A 16773-nucleotide genomic window follows, 5' to 3' on the forward strand; every position below is an offset into this window, starting at 1 on the left:
TCAGTGTGAGCAGTTTTATTCTGGGGGTGGGACCCCATTTCCAGCCATACCACAATGGGGAAACATAGGAGCCCCTGGAATGCATGACAGTAGAAAAATCAGTCCTGGGAGCATGAGGATAAATCATTCCTCTTCAACCTCCTCAGCCATGCCCAGGGCCCGTGTGCGTGGGGCCCGGGCAGGTGGTGCCCGCTGGATGGAGACAATGCCACTGAGCAAGGCATAGCCCGCCATGGCTGCCAGCCCCGCCAACACAGATAGGATCTGGTTCCGGCGCCGATATGGCTCCTCCTCAGTCTCTGGGTTTGCTGGTGTCTGGCGTGGAGGTGGCACCTCAGCTGAGGGGCAAGGAAGGAAGGTGGGTCAGGGGGCTGGTTTCTGGATCCCTGCCCACTCTCCGCAGAGCTAGCGCCCACCCCCGACCCATCTGCCCCTTACCTCCCTCCCAGGGGAAGTAGAGGCTGAGGATATGGGTGCAGTAGGCACAGAGGTTGTGCAGCCCCCGCAGGTGGGCCTGCAGTTTCCCACTGGGCAGCTTCGCCTGCTGCAGCAGGGCCAAGTAGCTGAAGACAAAGGCATCCAGGGAGGCGGGGCTGCAGCAGAGAGAAAGGGTGGGATGGAGAAGGGGAAGAGATGGAGTCGGAGGAAGAGTCGGCCCTGGGAAGGTAGGCTCTGGGCAGCAGGGGACCACCAGGGGAGGAGAGGACACACAGTTCTGGTCCTGGTGTGGGGAAGGCGCCCCAGGTGGCGCCAGCCTGGCCTTGAATGGGACTCTATCCCAGGGCTGCATAAAGGGCACATTGAGTGCCCCACAGCCCAGCAGGCCCCTCCTGGGCCTGGCGGCCCTCCCACCCTCCTGTACCACTGAGGCGGCTCCGGGCCCACACACAGCCCCACTGTCACCAGACCCAGTGTCTGTCCCGAGGACCTCTTGTCCAGAGCCTGAGCCCACCCTAGCCTCTGTGGCTGTCTGAACCTGTACCTTCTTCCAAGCCACCTATGATTCCCCTGGAGTCAGACTCACGCATCTCCAAAGAAGAATTTCTGAGAGCCCAGGCGCTGAGAGAGAAGGGTCAGGCATTCCCGAGCTTCCTGGTACAGCTATAGGGGGACACCAGGTCAGCTTGCGGCTGCGGGAGCAGTGCCGCCTCCCCGGCCAGGCACTCCCACTCCTGGCCATCGTCCTGGGGGCTCCTCTCATACAACAGCCCCCTGTCCCAGAGGTACCTCCTTCTCCAGCTCTTCCTCCTCCTCAGGCCTGTGCTCCCCACACAGCAGCTGCAGCCGCTCCATGTACTGCCGCTGCATGCGGCCAGGCAGGAAGAAGTTGAGGGGAAAGGGCATAGCCTCTGCGTACCACTTCCGGGTTACTTCCACATAGTTCTTGGCGTCTACCCAGAAAGTATGTATCTGGATTGGGTGTGTAGGAAGGAAGAGGCAGGTCTGAGCCAGTGCACCTGCCTGACCCAGGGTGGGCTTCTGGTCCCCACGCTGCTCCAAGCCTGTGTGTGGGTGTGGGGGGGTGTCTGTGTGTATGCCCGACCCCCTCCCCCACTGACCATCCATGCTGGGAGGTCTGGGCACACTCACCAGCACCGGGAGCAGCTTCTCCTCCAGCAGAGACATAAAGGCCAAGGTGTCTGCCCCTTGCCGGGCTGACAGATCATAATCTGCATTGTACTTCTGTGGAGGAAACATCCACTGTGAGGTGGATGCTGGGGGACTCCAGGGACACTTCCTCAAGGAGGGAGGCATCCTGTCTGGCACCACCCACACTGACCTCTGAGTGTAGCAGAGGTAGAGTGTGGGGCTTTGCTCGCTGAGACCCCCTTGCCTGGGCCCAGTCAGTAGCCTGTTGCCGTTGGCGGGAAGCCTGGACCTTGGAGCCTGCTGGCCGTCAACGTCCCGCGCCCATTGGGGGTTGGAAGGAAGGCCCAGCCACAAACCAGGAGCAGCTCCCAGAGTTTCCACAGAAAGCTGGCAGGATGCCTGCTGACGGCAACTTTCTAACAGTAACTTCTCCGATCCAGACACCACAAAACTAGTAGAGTGGAGCTCAGATGCAGGTTGGGCCTCAATCAGTGCCTCAGGAACTAGGGGATGCCATCCTCATGCTCCCAAGACCCAGTGAACCCACGTCTAGGGCCCCAGTGCCCAGCTCTTGGGTGTTTCTTCTATGTCATTCCATGGCCCGGGCACCACCACCACACACACATTCCAACCATACCCCCAGGTCTCAGCCTGCCACACCTTGCTCGGCTCCAGTATCTGCTCCTCAGCACCCTCCTCCACATCCTGAGTAAACGTTGTCCCCAAATAACCTCTTGAGTGTGATCCTTAAATCTCTCTGAGCCTCATTCTCCCCCATGGAATAGGGATAATAATCTTTCTCTCAGTGTGGCTGTGTTAGGAGAAAACTCTTTGGAAACTGGGAAAGCTGTGTTCATACATAAGGCAACAATAGCCCAGTCCCGCCAGGAACTTTGGCTTTTACCTGGACCCCCTCTCTCCATGCCTCTCAAGCCTCCATTAATTCCCCGGTTCCTCCACCTTTGGGAAAGTAGAAATGAATAAGAGGGTCCCACTTCTGACAATATGTTCACTTTTGGAACTAGACCATGAAACTAGAAGAGCCCTTGGAAAGCATCCCGGCTAAGCCCCGTAGTTTTACCAATAAGGAGCTTACGGCTCTGAGAGGTTAAGCAATTTGCTCAAGGTCACACAGCCAATGACAGTGAAAAGCACAGCCTAGGCCTCCCCAATCCTCTCGTAATGCTCTTTCAACTTCCCCACCCTGGCTCTTAGCCTCGTCCATCCTGAGCTCCATATTATAAAGCCCGACCTGGTCCCTGAAAAAAGGGCAATGGCCCTTAGCAATCCCTCTCTGGTCCCATCTTTTTTTTTCTGGTCTCATCTTTGAGGACCTCATCTGAGCCAACTGTTCTCTCCTACTCTCCTTTCCCTTCCATGTGTCATCAGCCTGTTCATCTCTCCCTCCTCACCCAGCAGGCAGAAGTCATTGTGCATCCAGATGCCTTGACAGTGGCCTAGCTGACTCTCTAGCCTACTACTCAACTACATCACAGCAACACGTCTGTGTCTCCTCAACCAGACTACATGTTCCTTGAAGCTCGGTCCCCTGCGTCTGGTTTGGCATATATTTGGTACTCAATAAATGTGTGTTGCACTGAATTGACTGAACTTCTCTCACTGGCAGCCCCCCTACCCAAGCCACCTACCTCTTTTCGAAGGTGGGTGATGATCTTGTGTGGTACTGAGATGACCTCTCCATGACTGGTCTGAAGGGCAGGCAGAGTTCCTGACGTTGAGAAAGAAGTATGTCCACCAGACCCTTAGCTGCCTATCCATACATAACTGCACCACATCCCTGTCTGTCTCCTGCTCTTCCCCTTGTACACTCCCTTCCTCACCCCCCAGGGACACTGGGTACCTGAAGGGCTCCGCCAGGGGTTGGTGATCTTGTGCACCTTGAGTGGGGCACCAGTAAATCTGGCATAAGTCTGCAGGGAAGGAAGCAGAAGGCAGAGAGGCCAGGGACATGGTCCCCACAGGGGAATTAAGAAAAGAAATAACATTTATTGAATACCTTTTGTGCTATGCCCTATGCTTAGGAATTGCCTCACAAAAAAAGGGGTAGACATTACTGTTCCTATTTTACAATGGGCAACACAAGGCTCACAGAGATTATGGACATGTCCATGATTACAAGTCAGCCAGGAAAATCCTCCCCTCTATCTTCTCTCCTACCATCTACCTGGTGAACACCTAGCCTCACTTGGAAGCACTAACCATCCCTTCCTGGGCAGTCTCTATGGCCTGTTCCTACTTATACCTTAGCACCTGAACATTTTATTACACTTATTTGCTGACATGTCTATCTTTCTGTAAACAACTTCAGGGGAGGGACCAAATGCTATTCATCTTTGCATGCCAATGTTTGGTATTTGGAAGAGGCCTAATACATGCTTATTAAATGAAAGAGTGAGTGAATGTGTGAAGTGAACTAGTCTGCCTGGCTCCAAAGCTTTTTCTACAGAGCCTGGCTATGGGCCTTTTGGTTAAATAAATAATAACCTCAGTAAATGCTGTTGATTGAGGAGGAGGAAAGGGAGGCTGAGGAGAAAGCAGCAATGCCGAGCCGGAGAACCCTGAGATCGTCCAGCCTTAGTAAACCTCCGGATGAAGAAACAGCGCCCAGAAAGAAGGGATCGTCCCAAGGTCACAGAGCCAGTAAATGGATGTTCAAGAACTAAAACTCATCTTCTGAACCCCTGATCAGGCCTCTTTCCATCGCTAAACAAAACCTAGGCTGCTACGACACAGGACACTGAGTCTATACCGGCCAGGCACGCTCTTTGATGGCCAGTTTCCCCCACTGCACCCGTGCTGAGGCGCCCTGGCAAAATTCGGATGACCTGCTAGTCCGGGCCCCCTCCCCAGTCCTCCAGGGCGCAGCAGAGGGCGCCGACGCCGCTCCTCACCAGCACGGCCAGGCTGTCCAGGTCCACTGAGGGCAGCCCCCAGCCCCCTGACCAGCAGAACAGCTCCATGGGCGCCGCCATCTTGCCCGCCCTCTGTCCCGGAAGCACCTCCCCCTGCGCTTCCGCCCTCCACTGTGCGGATCCGCCCCCAGCCCCTCAGGCGGATCGCAGTGGGGAGCCGGGGGAGGCCCTCAGGAGGGCGCGGCTTATCCCGGCCCAAGAGGCTGCCTGACGGCGTGGGGCGGGGCCGAGGGCTTCGGGGGAGGGCGGACGCCGCCTGATCCAGAGGTGGCTGGCGAAGGGGGGGGGGGGAAGGGCTCTCAGCGCGGCGCGCCTTGGAGAGTCAGGGTGCCTCGGCCGAGGGGAGCCCTGAACCCCCGAAGGCGCGGCGGGCCCAGGAGAAGGGGGTTTTGTGCTCCTGGACGGGCTCTGGGGGCCCTCGCAAATCTGCACGACATCTGGGCTGCTCCTGGGGCCCCTCAGGGCTCGGCCCCGAGCGGGGGCTGCGGGGGTGGGGGGGGTCCCCCGAGCTGCATGTTTTCCACAGCGCGTTATGTTTGGAACCGGCCCCGCGCCTCCTGTCGCCATGGAAACAAAACAGGGGCGGTGGCGGCGGCCGGAGCGAGGCAGGGCTGGGGCCTGAGTGGGGGGAGGGGAGGTGGGGCTCGCGGGCTGTTGCCTTGGTAACGGGAACAGAGGCGCCCCTCTGCTTCATCCGGGTCACGGCCTGTCCGCCGGTACCCCCAGTGTTCCCAGGCTGGCCCCCGGCCCCTGGCCTGTCCTTTGGTCTACTCCTGTCCTTGGTGTCCCTTTCCTCTTTCCTGATTTCTTCAACCTCACTGACCACTGTTTTAGACTCTCCCTCCAGTTCCCAGCGGACGCTTCCAGACTCGAAGCTTTCCTAGGAATGAGGGAAAAACGGAGGCGCAAGCACAAGTCATGGGGCCCCCCCCACCCTAATAAAGAGCACTTGCTCTATCCGAGCAGCAAACTTCATGCCATGCGGCCATCCCCTGGGCGCTACAGCGAGCTAGTTTCGGCCACTCCCTTGGAATTCTCTCATGCCAGCTGTGGAATAATGCCCACTGTCTGGCACTGCCCCGCCAAGGGTTCCTGCCTTCCCCAACTGTGGCTTCCAGAAAACAGTAGCGTTCGGTAGCAGCCCCCAACAGCGAGATGCCGGGAGAGAGGGAGGCACCTGGGGGAGAGCACCATTAGGGAGAGGCAGGAGGCAAGGAGGCCTCCAGGACTCTTCCCCAGTGCCCCTGGTTCCCGGAGCTGGGTATGCCTCCAGGGTGATTGGCAGCTCTTTGTTTCAGCCCCCCCCTCACCGCCTGCCGGCCCCCCCTTCAACTCCCCCTTCCAGTCCCTCCGCCCCCCCGCTCCTGCTCTCCGCCTAGCCTTTTCCCCTCCCAGCCGCCTGCCTGCCAGGGGTAGTGAGCCGGCTGAGCGGCATGGAGACGCAGGAACTTCGGGGGGCCCTGGCTCTTCTCCTCCTTTGCACTTTCACATCTGCCAGTCAGGACCTGCAGGGTAAGCCTGTACCAATCTTCTTAGCCCCCTCTCTGCCTCCTCCCCATTTGCCCCCAGCCTAATAGCAGGGAGCATGTGGGCAAAAGGAGAGGGGAGAGTCCTGACACTGAATCAGAGAGAAGAGTTGATGAAATTATGGCCCTGTGGGGAGGAGTTGACACCAGAAGGTGGTGGATGAGTGGGAGCTGGCCAGGGTCAGCATGAGGCCAGGGCAGAGGACTCAGGAGCTGGATGCTAGCTAGGGCTGCCTGGCTGGGTTGGTGTCTGAGCATCCCCAGGCACCCCAGGGTTTGGGAGAGCAGCTCAAAGGTGGCTTCTTTCACCCCTGGGCTCCTGGCTGCCTAAGAACGGGATGGGGGGGTGGGGACCGAGAGGTCTGGGCCCTCCTGGAGGTCTGGTGGTAGGATGGGCCTGTGGCTGTGGGAGAGGTAGCTGGAGCAGATGACACAGGCACAGATTCTTTGCTGGCTGGAAGGGAAACCACAGATTGGCCAGGACGCAGGAGGCAGAGGAGCTGGGTCCTACGTTCCTGTAGGAGAGAGCCAGACAGTAGGAGGGTCGGAGCCTTCAGTGAGCAGCTGTTTTCATCCAGAGCGAGCGTGCTGAACCCCCAGGATGGGAGGAGGGGCACTAGGGTGTGGAATGAGCCAAACCCAGCCGGGTAAAGAGAATCTGTCTTCCTATTTCTGTGCTGTGGGCACCAGGTGCTACTCCTGCCTGGGATCAGCACAGTGACTCCTTTGCGCCACCTGGTGGGAGCATCTCAAGTTTGCGGGGTGCTGTTTCTGTATTTCGAAGTGAGCCTCAGGCCTGCTGGTTCCCAGAGTGGCAGTAAGGAAGGCACAATGCCTTGTCCTCTGATGGCGACAAGGGCTGAATTTCGAGGAGGTGACTAACACTATCGGGTGGTGATGAAGGATGCCCCACCCCCGAAGGCTCAGAGGAGAGAGCAGGCCTTAGCATTTGACAGGGGTCTGACCTTGATCATCCCTGCGTGACCAGTGATTGACCTGCTGACTGTGGGCGAGTCCCGGCAGATGGTAGCTGTGGTGGAGAAGATCCGGACAGCCCTGCTCACTGCTGGGGACATCTATCTCTTGTCCACCTTCCGCCTGCCCCCCAAGCAGGGTGGTGTCCTCTTCGGCCTCTACTCTCGCCAAGACAACACACGATGGCTGGAGGCCTCTGTTGTGGGCAAGATCAACAAAGGTGACTGGTGGGCATCTCCTTTCCTGCCGTGGTGACCCCTTTGAGCACTCTTCCTCATCCCCACTCTCAGATCCCTCTTAATTCTCCTTGGGCTCCAGTGGGGACCGTGGACCCATCAGGCTGTGTCCCGGCACCAGGGGCACCTGGCACTTAGGAGGTGCCTCAGGAGGCCAGGCACCCAAACAATAGGGTGAGGCATCTGTAGGAATGGGAGTTGTATGTGGGAATGCCTGGGGGGAGGGGAGGCATGTCCCTGTGCCCCAGAAGTGGTATCGCTGTGTCCCAGGGATCTGAACTGTCTCAGATCACTGGGACGGTTCAGTGGGTATGGAACCAGCTGCCACCCTAGCAGGGGAGAGAGTGATCTGATGACACTGAAGACTAAGAAAGTCCTAGTCTTTGAATCAATTTGGAAAATATTTTTCGTGTACCTATTATGTACAAGGTGTTGAGAGATACATAGCTGGATAAGGAGTGATAGCCCTAGAGATGTGGTATTCAGAAGAATTGATCCATCCTGTCTCTCAGCTGGGAGACGGGATGGGGGACAGTGCACATACTGACCTCCCCTTCTGGGCAGTGTTGGTGCGGTACCAGCGGGAGGATGGCAAAGTCCATGCAGTGAACCTACAGCAAGCAGGCCTGGCTGACGGGCGCACACACACGGCTCTCCTGCGACTCCGAGGTCCGTCCAGACCCAGCCCTGCCCTGCAGCTCTATGTGGACTGCAAACTGGGCGACCAGCATGCTGGCCTTCCGGCCCTGGCCCCCATTCCTCCAGCGGAAGTCAGTGGGCTGGAGATTAGGACGGGACAGAAGGCTTATTTGAGGATGCAGGTGAGCAGGAAAGGAGGACCCCCTGAGTGTCTGTGAAACAGTTTGCACCGGTGGGAGGAAGAATTGGTAGGTCCTCCCACCCCACTCTGTTTCTGTCCCCCCAGGGCTTCGTGGAATCTATGAAAATGATTCTGGGCGGGTCCATGGCCCGGGTCGGAGCCCTGAGTGAGTGTCCGTTCCAGGGGGATGAGTCTATCCACAGTGCAGGTAACACAGACTTCTGCTAGCTGACATCCTGGACCCCGGGTCCTGTGATCTTTGGTCCCTCCCATCCTCTTGACCTCCCTCCCCCTTAACAGCAGTTCTTTCGGCTCACCTATTCCTGGGGCTTCTGACTCTGTGACCCCAAATCTCCTTCACCTCTGACTCTATGATCTCCAAATAATACCATCCCAGCAGGAGGTGTGGGTCAAAAAAATCTCCGTTAAGGTCATCCCACCTACCAGGGTGGCCAGAAAAATAAAATGATCCAAAAAAAGAATATAACTCTGAAGAACTCTGAGTGGGGGTGAGGAAGTTAGCTGCTTGGTCTTTCTTGGTTGACTGAGCTAAGGGTCTTGGGTCTTTTTTAGCTTCCACTGGCATCTGTCACCTACCAGCCATTTCCCTAAGCGTTGCCCATCTACCTGGTCTCTCTAACAGGGATGCTCAGAGGCTCTTACCTAAATAAAATATCCACGTCTCCCAGATATTTCAAAGAGCTCTTGTGGTGGAAGCTTGGGAGGGAGGAAATAGAATGTACTGGGGCCCTGGCCCTGCTTTGGGTCACCTCTCACTTGGATCCCTTCTGCCACTACCATGCCTAGGAACAGGAGGATTTGGGTTTCGACTATCTGTGAGGCAGCTCCCTTAGAGGGCCCCTCATCCAGTGGAAGGAGCAGGTGCTGCTTGCGCATCACCACTGCCCTCCTACCATTCGACACCACATCTTTATTCCAAGACTCCAGCCCTTTGTTCCTGTTCCCTCCTTCCTCCTCCTCACCAGCCAGGCCCCTCCTCACATCTCCACCCTCTGTGTTTTCTTGTCCTCTCTAGTGACCAACGCACTCCACTCCATCCTAGGTGAGTAGGCCACGCTGAGGTGAAAGGGCATGAGGATGGGGAGGAGGAGCAGCTGCCTGAAACTAAGTCCTTTTCAGCCAGGAATGGGGTGGGGTTTAAAGATGAGTGGGCAGCAGTGGCAGCACCTGGCTTATTACCCAGAGAGGGGCCGGGGCTGGTGCCCCAGTTCTGAGCCTCTCTGCACCCTGGACCCTGACAGGGGAGCAGACCAAGGCGCTGGTCACCCAACTCACCCTCTTCAACCAGATCCTGGTAGAGCTGCGGGATGACATCCGAGACCAGGTTTAGTGGGCTGGTGAAGGGTGGCGCTGATTCTGGGGTGGGGTGGCAGATGCCAAGAGCTGACTCCGCCCCATCCTTCTGTCTACCAGGTGAAAGAAATGTCCCTGATCCGAAACACCATCATGGAGTGTCAGGTGTGCGGTGAGTAGGAGAGTAGGGGAGGGCTCCAGGTGGCACCAGTGTGCTCCCCACCCCAGGGCTTTGGCCTCCACTTCTGGTGAATTAAATGGTGACTTCTAGGTAACTCTGACTGTGCCCGCCCCCCTGCCCAGGCTTCCATGAACAGCGTTCCCACTGCAGCCCCAACCCCTGCTTCCGAGGCGTGGACTGCATGGAAGTGTACGAGTACCCCGGCTACCGCTGTGGGCCCTGCCCCCCTGGCCTACAGGGCAATGGCACCCACTGCACAGACATCAATGAGGTGGGTGAGGGCCCTTTCCGGAAGGGCACAGAAAGCTGGGGTGAGGGAGTTAGGAGAGGCCCAAGAAGGTGGGGTGAATGTTGGTCAGAAGCAGAGGAACCTGGGGTTTAGAAGAGGCTGGAGATCAGAAAAGACATATGAGAAAGGAGGGAGACAGGTCTGGGACAAAGACTGCAGGGCCACGCAGGGAAGGAGCTGGGAGAGTGGCAGGGGCATTTTGAGAGGGCTGGCTAGGAGGGAACCCACAGGAGGCTGGGGGTGGGATCAGAGCATAAATGAGGTTGAGGAGGGGAGGCCTGCAAACAGGGAGACCAGGAGCAGTGGTCCTGGGATCACAGGCAGGGGCCTGACCTCTTCTCATCTGGTCCCCAGTGTGCTCACGCGGACCCTTGTTTCCCGGGCTCCAGCTGTGTCAACACCATGCCTGGCTTCCACTGCGAAGCCTGTCCCCGAGGCTACAAAGGCACACGGGTGTCTGGTGTGGGCATCGACTATGCCCGGGCTAGCAAACAGGTCAGGTTGGGTAGAGTCCGTGGACAAAAGATCTTGGCTTTGCAGGGGCGGAGGGCTTCTGGGTTGGATGTGGAGCCCTTGGGATAAATGGGATGAGGCTCCTGGCTCATCTGCCAGCTTTGCATTGGGTTTGGGTCTGGGCTTCATGTCCATGTTCAAAGATAAGGCCACACCAGTGCTCTCTCCTGTACCTGAGGAGACCCACCGTAGGTCTGGTTCTACCCAAAGTCTGCCCCTTCAGGTCTGCAACGATATTGATGAATGCAATGATGGTAACAATGGTGGCTGCGACCCAAACTCCATCTGCACCAATACTGTGGTGAGCTGAACACCTGAGTGTCTGGGTGGTGGGAATGTGCAACCCCCTCTTCAGATTTCCTGCTTCCCCTCCTCCTTCCCTAGGACATTACATGTGGTAGGTGTTCAACACGGACCCGGTTTGGAATTCCGATCCTGCCTCTTACTAGCCATGGCCTTTAGCAAGTTATTTACCTTTTCTGAGCCTCAGCATCCTCGCTTGAGAAATGGGGCTATTACCCTCCTTGAAAGGTTGTCAGGAGAACCTAAAGGAGATAAGTAATGGACCTGGCCTGTTAGCTGTGAGGGTCCCTCCTACACCCATCAGGGGATGGGGATGTTGCTGGTCGTGGTGGGCTGACCCTCCTTCCTGAGACACTGCCTCCCTACTCTTAGGGCTCTTTCAAGTGTGGTCCCTGTCGCTTGGGCTTCTTGGGCAACCAGAGCCAGGGCTGCTTCCCAGCCCGGACCTGCCACAGCCCGACCCACAGCCCCTGCCATGTCCACGCGCACTGTCTCTTTGAACGCAATGGTGCAGTGTCCTGCTCGGTGAGCTAGGCCTGGGGCTTGGAAGAAAAGGGGGGGGGGTGTCTGGGGAAAGGGGTAGGGCTGGTGACCATGTTTAGGGACTGGTATGGGGGCTTGCATGGGAAAGGGAGGTGGGCCCGGGCCCAGAAACTGGTTGGTGAAAAGAGAGCCTGGAGAGGGTGGGGTGTGGGGAGCCAGCCCAGACCACTAACTCCCACCCTTTGTGTTGCCCCAGTGTAATGTGGGCTGGGCTGGGAACGGGAACGTGTGTGGGCCCGACACGGACATCGATGGCTACCCGGACCAGGCGCTGCCCTGCATGGACAACAACAAACACTGCAAGCAGGTGCAGGGGGCAGGCGGGCGAGTGAGCAGGATGGGGCACCCCAGGCTGAGATAGGACAGAACTCATCCATTTCCTCCCCCTGAACTTTAGGACAACTGCCTTCTGACACCCAACTCTGGGCAGGAAGATGCCGATAACGACGGTGTGGGGGACCAGTGTGATGATGATGCTGACGGGGACGGGATCAAGAATGTTGAGGTGGCTCCTGACCTTTCCAGCTTCTCTGTGACGCTGTTGCCTTGTCCCATAACCCTGTCCTCCATTGGCCACTGGCAGCTCCTGAGGAGGGGCCCTAATACTCCACGTTAGGGAGCCATAAGCCTGGTGCCCACGATGAGGTGGACTACAGGGAAGTTGGGTGGGTGGGATGGAGCCAAGCAGGTGGGCCATCACAGGAGTGGTGATTGGAGACAAGGGTACAGGGATGAGGAAGGTGGCCAGTGGTTCAAGGGAGGCCTGACTCTTTCCCTCCCACCCCAGGACAACTGCCGGCTGTTTCCCAACAAGGACCAGCAAAACTCAGATACAGATTCATTTGGTGATGCCTGTGACAACTGCCCCAACGTTCCCAACAATGACCAGAAAGACACAGATGGCAATGGGGAAGGGGATGCCTGTGACAACGACGTGGATGGGGATGGTGCAGGCCTGGGGCTGAGGGGGTGGCTGGGAGACCTCTAAGAATTTGGATATGGTGGGAACGAAGCGGGGAGGCTGAGAATTCGGGAAGGGCAATGCTTGGGGGAAGTCAGCCTGGGTGAGAGATTACCTGTGGCAGATGTTAGTGGGAACGTGAGGGAGGGGGTGGGGTTAGGCAGGGAGTGGGCAAGAGGATAAGACAAGCTACAGGCAGATTTCCTGACCAGCTGTCCTCTGGATGGGAGATAGAGCTCAGGGCTTTCACCAACCTAGAAGACAAGAGTGATACGTTCTAGTGATAACCTTGTGTTACCTGCATATCTTCTAGGCATCCCCAATGGATTGGACAATTGCCCTAAAGTCCCCAACCCCCTGCAGACAGACAGGGATGAGGACGGGGTGGGAGATGCTTGCGACAGCTGCCCTGAAATGAGCAATCCCACCCAGGTACAGGGGAATGGAGAGGGCAGGGAAGGGGTGGGATGACTGGTGGATGAAGCCCAGCCCTTTGGATGGGAAGTGGTCAGGTCACCCTCTTTAGAGTTATCAAGAGGAGATGGTGAGAACAGGTCCCTCTCTCTCAGACAGATGCAGACAGCGACCTGGTGGGGGATGTCTGTGACACCAATGAAGACAGGTAGGGTTTTGGCCAAGAGATGGAAGGTTAGGGGATACTTTACTTTCCTCTAGTATGTTTTCAATTCCCTCTAGGGTATAACTTTAACTCTCCACTACTATCGAGTAGCAGGTCATTCCCATAGTCTACCTTCCATTCTTACTGCTGGACCTTCACCTCATCTGGCTGACTGCAAGGGGTCTGGCTGAATGGAGGGTAAACCCCAGAGAGACTCCTAAGCAGAAGAGTGGGGAAGGATGTGGCACTTTTAAAAGCCTTTATTAGGTGCCTCTTTTTTGGACAGTGATGGCGATGGACATCAGGACACTAAGGACAATTGCCCGCAGCTGCCCAACAGCTCCCAGCTGGACTCAGACAATGATGGACTTGGAGATGAGTGTGATGGGGATGATGACAATGATGGTGTCCCAGATTACGTGCCTCCTGGTCCTGATAACTGTCGCCTGGTACCTAATCCCAATCAGAAGGACTCAGATGGTAAGGCTGGAGTCCCCAGAGGATTGGGCTGGCATGGGCTTTGCTCAGGGAGAAGTGGCAGGCCTTGCTGGGGAGTGAGGGAAGGCAGGGTGGTGGAGAGAGGTCAACATCTCAAGGCCCGAGAGGTGGTAGTGTTGGCTACTGGCAGTGGCCAGGGCCTTCCTGAGCACCTGGCTTCACCCTGCCCAGGCAATGGCGTTGGTGATGTGTGTGAGGATGATTTTGACAATGATGCAGTGGTTGACCCCCTGGATGTGTGCCCTGAAAGTGCAGAGGTAACCCTCACGGATTTTCGGGCCTATCAGACCGTCGTCCTGGATCCTGAGGGTGACGCTCAGATTGACCCAAACTGGGTCGTGCTCAACCAGGTACTAGGGCAGTGGGCTGGGCGGGTGCTGTCAGGCCAGACTAGCAAGCAGGGCCTAAGGAGGGCAGCACACCTGGACCAGGGCTTTTGTCTTTACTGCATACCACCAGGGCATGGAAATCGTTCAGACCATGAACAGTGACCCCGGCCTGGCAGTTGGTATGTAAGGGACACCCAATTCAACAATTTCAATGACTTCCAAATGGAGGGGCCCTACAGGCAGAGGATGGAGCCACACATTTAGCAGGCATCCCTTCCCATCCCCACCCCACAATGGGCATCAGTAGCTTTGCTGCCCCTGACTCTGATCCCACCCACCCACCTGCCCCCAGGATATACAGCCTTCAATGGTGTGGACTTTGAAGGCACCTTCCATGTGAACACAGTGACTGATGATGACTACGCAGGCTTTCTCTTCAGCTATCAGGACAGCGGCCGCTTCTACGTGGTCATGTGGAAGCAAACGGAGCAGACCTACTGGCAGGCCACACCTTTCCGGGCTGTTGCCCAGCCCGGGCTACAGCTCAAGGTCCCGCAGCTGCCCAGATTCCCCAATCCAGGGCCCTTTCCCAAAGGCTCCCCCACCAACCCTGGGGCCTCCCCAACTGCCTGAGTAGGGGGAACCCTCTTACCCAGACATATGGCCTGAAGGTTGGCTCCCTAGGGCTCCAGAATATTCTCCTGACTCCCTTTTCCACCTGCACTTACCAACCTGCTGTCTTCCCTTGGTCGGGTCCTGTGGTTGACCCACTGTGTTTGCCGATGCCCCCTAGGCAGTGACATCAGTGTCTGGCCCAGGCGAGCACCTCAGGAATGCCCTGTGGCATACAGGTCACACCCCTGATCAGGTACGGCTGCTGTGGACTGACCCACGAAATGTGGGCTGGCGTGACAAGACTTCCTACCGCTGGCAGCTGCTGCACCGGCCTCAAGTTGGCTACATTCGGTGAGGGGAGGGGCTGAGCCCTCCCAAGGGACCCCAGGCCCAGCCTTTCCTTCACCTCTAGCTGGGACTCCCCAGTGACCTCCCCTCTACTCAGTGTCTTGGTGCCATTGGGCCCGGACTGGGACCACTTCTCTCTACCTCCCCTCTCACCACAGACTCGCTGTCCTGGCCCTGCTTTCTTCCTAACACCAGGCAGCTTGGGCTCTGGTGCTGGTGCTGCCGAGAACCTATAAGCAATGTTGGGCAAGTCCTTCTTTTTCTGTGCCCCATTTTCCCCTCTGTAAAATGAGGGTGCGTCTGGGAGCCTCCAAACCCCAGGCCAGTCTGTGGAGAGGCACATCACATCCAGCCCCATCACTGGTACAGCCCAGAACCTGCCTCATCAAAGTGTCTGACCTGGAAGGGATCATCATTTACAGAAGAGCTAACGGAAACCCAGACTCCACACCTCTTAGTAGCGAGGCTGAGGCTTCTCAGTTCAGCACTCTGTCCACAACTTTGCATTTCCTATTTGGTGGGGATGACAGGGAAGGGAGGGGCAATGGCCAAGAGCCCAGAGTGCAGGGACTTGGGTTGGTTCCCCTTTAAGGTGCCTGGGGCTGCGGGGCGCCAGGACAGGGGATGGGGGGGTGGACTAGAGCCTGGGAAGCGGGTGACTTCACCCCCCAGCCCATTGTACTCATCGTCATGGCAACTCAATCCTCGCTTGGAATGCGGCTGGTGCTTTGAGATGCAAAGGGGGCTGGACAAAGAGCCAGGGGCCCCAGGCCTGAGAAAAGCACCCCCCTTCCCTCCCCTTTCCTTCCTCCCTTTTCCCCACCTCCCTTCTCTCTCAGGCCTGGTGAGCCCAAGGGGGGTTGGGGATGAACAGGGCCAGGTCATGGTGGCACAGTGCCCACTGGCACCCTAGCACCAATGGACACCCCTATCCTGGACAGGGTGAAGCTTTATGAGGGTTCCCAGCTAGTGGCCGATTCTGGGGTGATCATTGACACATCCATGCGAGGGGGGCGTCTTGGTGTATTCTGCTTCTCCCAAGAAAACATCATTTGGTCCAATCTCCAGTATCGATGCAATGGTGAGGCTCCAGACGGAGATCAGCCTGACCTCTCCTGCCCTCATGGGAGTCACTTCTTCTGACCTTAATCATATCTCCTTTCTCAGACACAGTGCCCGAGGACTTTGAGCCATTCCGGAGGCAGCTGCTCCAGGAAAGAGTGTGAAGAGGTGGCCACCGGCTTCAGAATCCTGATTTTAGACCCTCAGGCCTTGGGGTCCATCCTGGAGACCCTGGGGTCTAATTTACAGCCCCTCAGCCAAACACAGAACCTCCTCTGGCACCCATCAGTTCAGCCCCAGAGGGGTGGTGACCCCACTGTTCAGGACATGAGAAGTTTTCGAGGGGTATTTCTCAGGCATTAACGCCAGGAAAGACAACAGCACGTTGCCATAAAGTTCCAATTGTTTTCTAAGCCAGTGCAATTACTTATTTTAGGGATTTTGCCGGGATAGTGTGGGGAGCAGGAAAAAACCTGAGGCGGGGAGAGGACTAGTAGAATGGAAGTTAGAGATCTAGAGGAAGTTTGGCTGAGTTTGGGGCACGGTGAGGAAGGTGCTGGACGGGGGTTAGGTGAAGGGCGGAGGTTAGGTGAAGGATGGGGTGGTGGTCGGAGGATGGCTAAAGTCCTCCCAGCCCCACTTACTCACGGTGGCAGCGGCGACACTCCAGTCTATCTTAGAGCAGCCGGGATCGAGAGCCAGGAGGGCTGGGGCTGCCCCGCTCGGGGTGAGGGGGAGGCCGGGGGGCCGAGGGGGCCGGAGGCCGGGACGAGTGCAATATTGGCGGGGGAGAGAACAACACTGCACCGCGTCCCGTCCCTCCCGCCCGCCCGGGGCCCGGAATCCCGCTCTCCACCGCTTGAAGCCGGACCAGCCCGAGAACCCGGGACGCGCTGGGGAGTTGGGTTCACCTTGGAGGCCAGAGAGACTTGGCGCCCGGAAAAGGGTGAAGAGGGTGGTAAGGGGGAGGGAGAAAGGGAGAAAGGGAGACCGCGATATCCTGGAAGGCCGCTTTCAGACGCCGGGGCGTTGCGCGCGCTTGCTCTTTAAATACTCAGACTGCGCGGCGCGGAGCCGTCGCCATGGTGACGCGTGTCCCAGCAACCGAACTGAATGGC

General features: G+C 57.4%; 2 protein-coding genes across 3 annotated transcripts; one reads left to right on the forward strand and one right to left on the reverse strand.

Moving 5' to 3' along the window:
* MTX1 (metaxin 1) lies at positions 1–4648 on the reverse strand. The gene is made up of 8 exons (XM_082359722.1): positions 4503–4648; positions 3452–3521; positions 3240–3319; positions 1591–1683; positions 1228–1410; positions 1025–1101; positions 439–593; positions 1–338 (listed from the first exon to the last, which is right to left on the reverse strand). The coding sequence occupies exons 1-8, from the start codon at positions 4581–4583 to the stop codon at positions 124–126; spliced, it is 954 nt and encodes a 317-aa protein (XP_082215848.1). The 5' UTR covers positions 4584–4648; the 3' UTR covers positions 1–123.
* A 502-nt stretch (positions 4649–5150) lies between these two features.
* Positions 5151–16068, forward strand: THBS3 (thrombospondin 3). Of its 2 annotated transcripts, XM_082348825.1 has the most exons (23): positions 5152–6035; positions 7038–7244; positions 7825–8081; positions 8186–8288; positions 9117–9143; positions 9343–9425; positions 9515–9566; positions 9698–9846; positions 10219–10359; positions 10601–10678; positions 11053–11205; positions 11420–11530; positions 11621–11728; positions 12011–12170; positions 12498–12616; positions 12754–12806; positions 13090–13283; positions 13473–13651; positions 13761–13809; positions 13983–14179; positions 14424–14596; positions 15535–15674; positions 15761–16068. In XM_082348825.1, exons 1-23 carry the CDS (start codon positions 5957–5959, stop codon positions 15817–15819), a joined length of 2871 nt encoding a protein of 956 aa, XP_082204951.1. In that variant the 5' UTR covers positions 5152–5956; the 3' UTR covers positions 15820–16068. The 2 variants fall into 2 exon arrangements, with proteins under 2 accessions (XP_082204952.1, XP_082204951.1); XM_082348826.1 differs by lacking the exon at positions 15535–15674 and having other exon boundaries at positions 5151–6035.
* Positions 16069–16773: the final 705 nt, after the last annotated feature.

The sequence above is a fragment of the Balaenoptera borealis genome (assembly GCF_965194805.1).
Source record: "Balaenoptera borealis genome assembly, chromosome: 1".
Lineage (NCBI taxonomy): Eukaryota > Metazoa > Chordata > Mammalia > Artiodactyla > Balaenopteridae > Balaenoptera > Balaenoptera borealis.